At 46.9% G+C, this 7,500-nt stretch overlaps 1 protein-coding gene across 1 annotated transcript in view; it reads right to left on the minus strand.

The window, feature by feature from the left end:
• Positions 1–7,500, minus strand: part of LOC130092421 (secretagogin-like) — a 17,563-nt gene that overhangs the window by 1,832 nt on the left and 8,231 nt on the right. The window contains exon 8 of the mRNA XM_056260280.1: positions 4,508–4,553. Within this exon, the coding sequence (XP_056116255.1) occupies positions 4,508–4,553 (46 nt within the window). The remainder of the gene's footprint in view (positions 1–4,507; positions 4,554–7,500) is intronic.

Consider the following 7,500-nt stretch of genomic DNA (forward strand, 5'->3'; position numbering starts at 1 on the left):
TCATATCTCACTCTCACGAGTTACGCTTCATATCTCACTCTCACGAGTTATGCTTCATATCTCACTCGCACGAGTTACGCTTCATATCTCACTCGCACGAGTTACGCTTCATATCTCACTCTCACGAGTTACGCTTCATATCTCACTCTCACGAGTTATGCTTCATATCTCACTCGCACGAGTTACGCTTCATATCTCACTCTCACGAGTTACGCTTCATATCTCACTCGCACGAGTTACGCTTCATATCTCACTCTCACGAGTTACGCTTCATATCTCACTCTCACGAGTTACGCTTCATATCTCACTCTCACGAGTTACGCTTCATATCTCACTCTCACGAGTTACGCTTCATATCTCACTCTCACGAGTTAAGCTTCATATCTCACTCTCACGAGTTACGCTTCATATCTCACTCGCACGAGTTACGCTTCATATCTCACTCGCACGAGTTACGCTTCATATCTCACTCTCACGAGTTATGCTTCATATCTCACTCGCACGAGTTACGCTTCATATCTCACTCTCACGAGTTATGCTTCATATCTCACTCTCACGAGTTACGCTTCATATCTCACTCGCACGAGTTACGCTTCATATCTCACTCTCACGAGTTATGCTTCATATCTCACTCGCACGAGTTACGCTTCATATCTCACTCTCACGAGTTACGCTTCATATCTCACTCTCACGAGTTACGCTTCATATCTCACTCTCACGAGTTAAGCTTCATATCTCACTCTCACGAGTTACGCTTCATATCTCACTCTCACGAGTTACGCTTCATATCTCACTCTCACGAGTTACGCTTCATATCTCACTCTCACGAGTTACGCTTCATATCTCACTCTCACGAGTTACGCTTCATATCTCACTCTCACGAGTTACACATCATATCTCACTCTCACGAGTTATGCTTCATATCTCACTCTCACGAGTTACACATCATATCTCACTCTCACGAGTTATGCTTCATATCTCACTCTCACGAGTTACGCATCATATCTCACTCTCACGAGTTATGCTTCATATCTCACTCTCACGAGTTACACATCATATCTCACTCTCACGAGTTATGCATCATATCTCACTCTCACGAGTTACGCTTCATATCTCACTCTCACGAGTTACACATCATATCTCACTCTCACGAGTTACGCATCATATCTCACTCTCACGAGTTATGCTTCATATCTCACTCTCACGAGTTACACATCATATCTCACTCTCACGAGTTACGCTTCATATCTCACTCTCACGAGTTATGCTTCATATCTCACTCTCACGAGTTATGCTTCATATCTCACTCTCACGAGTTACGCTTCATATCTCACTCTCACGAGTTACGCATCATATCTCACTCTCACGAGTTATGCTTCATATCTCACTCTCACGAGTTACGCTTCATATCTCACTCGCACGAGTTACGCTTCATATCTCACTCTCACGAGTTAAGCTTCATATCTCACTCTCACGAGTTACGCTTCATATCTCCCTCTCACGAGTTACGCTTCATATCTCACTCTCACGAGTTACGCTTCATATCTCACTCTCACGAGTTACGCTTCATCTCACTCTCACGAGTTACGCATCATATCTCACTCTCACGAGTTATGCTTCATATCTCACTCGCACGAGTTACGCTTCATATCTCACTCTCATGAGTTATGCTTCATATCTCACTCGCACGAGTTACGCTTCATATCTCACTCTCACGAGTTACGCTTCATATCTCACTCTCACGAGTTACGCTTCATATCTCACTCTCACGAGTTTATGCTTCATATCTCACTCTAACAAGCTTATGGTTCATATCTCACTCTCACGAGTTATGCTTCATATCTCACTCGCACGAGTAATGCTTCATATCTCACTCTCACGAGTTACACTTCATATCTCACTCTCACGAGCTTATGCTTCATATCTCACTCGCACGAGTTACGCTTCATATCTCACTCTCACGAGTTACGCATCATATCTCACTCTCACGAGTTACGCTTCATATCTCACTCTCATGAGTTACGCTTCATATCTTACTCTCATGAGTTATGCTTCATATCTCACTCGCACGAGTTACGCTTCATATCTCACTCTCACGAGTTACGCTTCATATCTCACTCTCACGAGTTACGCTTCATATCTCACTCTCATGAGTTATGCTTCATATCTCACTCGCACGAGTTACGCTTCATATCTCACTCTCACGAGTTACGCTTCATATCTCACTCTCACGAGTTACGCTTCATATCTCACTCTCACGAGTTTATGCTTCATATCTCACTCTAACAAGCTTATGGTTCATATCTCACTCTCACGAGTTATGCTTCATATCTCACTCGCACGAGTAATGCTTCATATCTCACTCTCACGAGTTACACTTCATATCTCACTCTCACGAGCTTATGCTTCATATCTCACTCTCACGAGTTACGCTTCATATCTCACTCTCACGAGTTACGCATCATATCTCACTCTCACGAGTTATGCTTCATATCTCACTCTCACGAGTTACGCTTCATATCTCACTCTCACGAGTTACGCTTCATATCTCACTCTCACGAGTTTATGCTTCATATCTCACTCTAACAAGCTTATGGTTCATATCTCACTCTCACGAGTTATGCTTCATATCTCACTCGCACGAGTAATGCTTCATATCTCACTCTCACGAGTTACACTTCATATCTCACTCTCACGAGCTTATGCTTCATATCTCACTCGCACGAGTTACGCTTCATATCTCACTCGCACGAGTTACGCTTCACGAGTTACGCTTCATATCTCACTCGCACGAGTTACGCTTCATATCTCACTCGCACGAGTTACGCTTCATATCTCACTCTCACGAGTTACGCTTCACGAGTTACGCTTCATATCTCACTCGCACGAGTTACGCTTCATATCTCACTCGCACGAGTTACGCTTCATATCTCACTCTCACGAGTTACGCTTCATATCTCACTCGCACGAGTTACGCTTCATATCTCACTCTCACGAGATACGCTTCATATCTCACTCTCACGAGTTACGCTTCATATCTCACTCTCACGAGCTTACGCTTCATATCTCACTTTCACGAGTTTATGCTTCATATCTCACTCTCACGAGTTACGCTTCATATCTCACTCTCACGAGTTATGCTTCATATCTCACTCTCACGAGATACGCTTCATATCTCACTCTCACGAGTTACGCTTCATATCTCACTCTCACGAGTTTATGCTTCATATCTCACTCTCACGAGTTACGCTTCATATCTCACTCTCACGAGTTACGCTTCATATCTCACTCTCACGAGTTATGCTTCATATCTCACTCTCACGAGTTATGCTTCATATCTAGGGTTGGGTACCGAAACTCGGTGCCAATAGGGAACCGGTTCAGACGTAAACGGTAGTAACCAGACCGAATAAGAAAGAAAATTTCGGTGCCTGATTTCGGTGCCTAACTTCATTAGGCACACACGCGCACACACACACACAAGGTCTCTCGCTCTCTCTCTCTCCGCCGTGCGTGTGCTACACAGTTTGGAGCACAGTTTCTTCTGTCTCGCATGCGCGCTCTTTCTCGCAAGGTTTGGCTGCATTTCACGTGTAAAATTACGTGTCAGAACGCCCTCTGGGTGTGCCGATAGTCTGAATCCCATATAGAATCAAGCCAATTCATTGGCTGATGGCGCCGCATCGACGCACTTACGTCGTCATACTATGCTGTCGCGCGCGCGCCATCTGCTCCTCAGATTTCTCTGCCGAAAAAGGAAGCTGGTCGGCAGCGCGAGGAGCTTGGCAGCGTCCCGTTCCCTATTGAGAGATATGTTACACCAGTAACCAGAGATGTTCTCTTTCATAGGTTCACTCAACGCTGCGTAGCTAAGAAGCAGTGGATTTGTAGGCTGCTGTATCACGTGCCGTTTGAACTGACGCGCTACAGCGATCTGTCACATTTCAAAGAGCCAAAACGTTATTTATTGTGTGAATCTCGTAAAAATATTGACAGAATCTGACAGCTGTGGATTTGTTCCATATCAAAAGTAACCTTCTCTGTCTTGTCTGTCAGTGTCCTCTTTGTCCGCGATTTTTCTGTGTGAAAAGGGTCATTTGCGTGAGTCTCACGGTCAATGCGTGAGAGTTGGCAGCTCTGCCTGCTAGTAATCTCTATTAATCTCCAGTATTATTACATTGTTTGATACAATATTGTTTCATTTGATATTATGTAAATATGAATTTTTATTTTATATTGGTTTTATTATTACCATATGTTACTTGTATTTATATTGTTTAAAGATTTAAGTTAATATTGTGTCCAGTTTGGCCCTGTAAATTAAAGGGTATTATTTTTTGATAAAGTGTGTGCGGTTTCATTTTCTTAAGTACCGATTTAAGAACCGTTTAAGCACCGGAACCGTTTAAAAAATACCGAGTAGGTACTGGAATCGGATAAAACCCAAACGATACCCAACCCTATTCATATCTCACTCTCACAAGTTTATGCTTCATATCTCACTCGCCTTCATCTCAAACTTCAGCAGGAAGTTCTCCTTCAGCGCCAGGATCCTGGAGACAAACATCAACAACAATATGAAAATCATTCACTATATATATATTCACATATTTTTATGCATATTTATATACATTATAATGAATCAAACCAAAATAAATCGAATTATTATTGACTTCACGATTGTATGCATTAAATAAATATAGCAAATAAATCATTAAATACGAATCTGAGTTGTGAGATGCGAGCAGTTAGAGACGTAAACTCGGTTCCCTGAGATACGGGAACGAGCGTTGTGTTTGGATTATTAATAATCTGTATGCTATGGGGAAACACTGAGTCAGAGCCAACAGACGTCTCGAGTCACAATTGTTCGACTCAGTAGCGATAGCATCGGCTCACGTAGGCTATAGCGTAGCAGCTCGTTCCCGTATCTCAGGGAACTAGGTTATGTGAGTAACCGATGCGTTCCCTGTCGATACTTCACATTGTGTTTGAATATTAATAATCCACACGATATGGGGAACGAATTGCCTTGACAGGCGCAGAGAGGGTCGTCTGTGGGCAGTGCGTCCGGTTCCCTTGAGAAACATATCGGGCAGTGGTTGTTCTCTTTACATGTGGAGAGACCCACTTCTGTCAGGACCACTATCGTCAAATACGATGGACAATTAGCATACAGTTTGGATTGGCGGTATGGTTCCGTTCTGGACGAGAACTCCCTGTGCATCCATGCAGCCTAGCATAGATACGAGCAGCGATAACCCCCCTTAGGGTAAACAGAACAGAACCAACATGAATGTAGATGAATGAATGTAGAATGCAGATATCATTAATTCAAGATTTTAAAGTACAACATAATTCGAGAATTTATTCTGATTCGAGGGGAATCAGAATGCCAAATACTGACTGACGAGAGGTGAAGCTGGGGAGGGAGGAGGGTAATCCGCTCCTGAGAAACGAGTGGAGCTGGGGAGGGAGGAGGATAATCAGTTCCTGAGAAACGAGTGGAGCTGGGGAGGGAGGAGGGTAATCCGCTCCTGAGAAACGAGTGGAGCTGGGGAGGGAGGAGGGTAATCCGCTCCTGAGAAACGAGAGGAGCTGGGAAGGGAGGAGGGTAATCCGCTCCTGAGAAACGAGTGGAGTTGGGGAGGGAGGAGGGTAATCCGCTCCTGAGAAACGAGTGGAGCTGGGGAGGGAGGAGGGTAATCAGCTCCGGAGAAACGAGAGGAGCTGGGGAGGGAGGAGGGTAATCAGCTCCTGAGAAATGAGAGGAGCTGGGGAGGGAGGAGGGTAATCAGCTCCGGAGAAACGAGAGGAGCTGGGGAGGGAGGAGGGTAATCAGCTCCTGAGAAACGAGTGGAGTTGGGGGAGGGAGGAGGGTAATCCGCTCCTGAGAAATGAGAGGAGCTGGGGAGGGAGGAGGATAATCAGCTCCGGAGAAACGAGAGGAGCTGGGGAGGGAGGAGGGTAATCAGCTCCTGAGAAACGAGTGGAGTTGGGGAGGGAGGAGGGTAATCCGCTCCTGAGAAACGAGAGGAGCTGGGGAGGGAGGAGGGTAATCCGCTCCGGAGAAACGAGTGGAGCTGGGGATGGAGGAGGGTAATCCGCTCCTGAGAAACGAGTGGAGTTGGGGAGGGAGGAGGGTAATCCGCTTCTGAGAAACGAGAGGAGCTGGGGAGGGAGGAGGGTAATCCGCTCCTGAGAAACGAGAGGAGCTGGGGAGGGAGGAGGGTAATCAGCTCCTGAGAAACGAGAGGAGCTGGGGAGGGAGGAGGGTAATCAGCTCCGGAGAAACGAGAGGAGCTGGGGAGGGAGGAGGGTAATCAGCTCCTGAGAAACGAGTGGAGCTGGGGAGGGAAGAGGGTAATCCGCTCCTGAGAAACGAGTGGAGCTGGGGAGGGAGGAGGGTAATCCGCTCCTGAGAAACGAGTGAAGCTGGGGAGGGAGGAGGGTAATCCGCTCCTGAGAAACGAGAGGAGCTGGGGAGGGTAATGAGCTCCTGAGAAATGAGAGGAGCTGGGGAGGGAGGAGGGTAATCCGCTCCTGAGAAACGAGTGAAGCTGGGGAGGGAGGAGGGTAATCTGCTCCTGAGAAACGAGAGGAGCTGGGGAGGGTAATGAGCTCCTGAGAAATAAGAGGAGCTGGGGAGGGAGGAGGGTAATCAGCTCCGGAGAAACGAGAGGAGCTGGGGAGGGAGGAGGGTAATCAGCTCCTGAGAAACGAGAGGAGCTGGGGAGGGAGGAGGGTAATGTGCTCCTGAGAAACGAGAGGAGCTGGGGAGGGAGGAGGGTAATCAGCTCCGGAGAAACGAGAGGAGCTGGGGAGGGAGGAGGGTAATCAGCTCCTGAGAAACGAGAGGAGCTGGGGAGGGAGGAGGATAATCAGCTCCGGAGAAACGAGAGGAGCTGGGGAGGGAGGAGGGTAATCAGCTCCTGAGAAACGAGAGGAGCTGGGGAGGGAGGAGGGTAATGAGCTCCTGAGAAAAAGAGGAGCTGGGGAGGGAGGAGGGTAATCAGCTCCGGAGAAACGAGAGGAGCTGGGGAGGGAGGAGGGTAATCAGCTCCTGAGAAACGAGAGGAGCTGGGGAGGGAGGAGGATAATCAGCTCCTGAGAAACGAGAGGAGCTGGGGAGGGAGGAGGGTAATCAGCTCCTGAGAAACGCGATATCAGCTGATAATACTGAAGGAGCTTATATATGTATACAGTGATAGGAGTCGTATTCCTATAGGTAGATGTGGATCAGCTGAGAGTCACTGATGCGAGCTTGACTAACGTGACACGCCAGAACTGAAGCTACGCTTGATTTCTGCTTGGCTGAAAATGCTCAGAAGCGTCTCAGTTTACTCTCGTATTCATGGATCCTTGCACATATATCGCTCTTATTGATCGAACGTAGTCCACAGGAGGAGATGCGCCGTTCTGCCTGAGAACCCCAGGTGTTTATATGGGCTACCACTGTCATGTTGTCTGACCGGACCAGGACATGGTCAAGCCAAATCA

The sequence above is a fragment of the Rhinichthys klamathensis genome, unplaced genomic scaffold (genome assembly GCF_029890125.1).
Source record: "Rhinichthys klamathensis goyatoka isolate OS25496 unplaced genomic scaffold, OSU_Roscu_1.1 h1tg000176l_1, whole genome shotgun sequence".
In the NCBI taxonomy this organism is placed as follows: domain Eukaryota; kingdom Metazoa; phylum Chordata; class Actinopteri; order Cypriniformes; family Leuciscidae; genus Rhinichthys; species Rhinichthys klamathensis.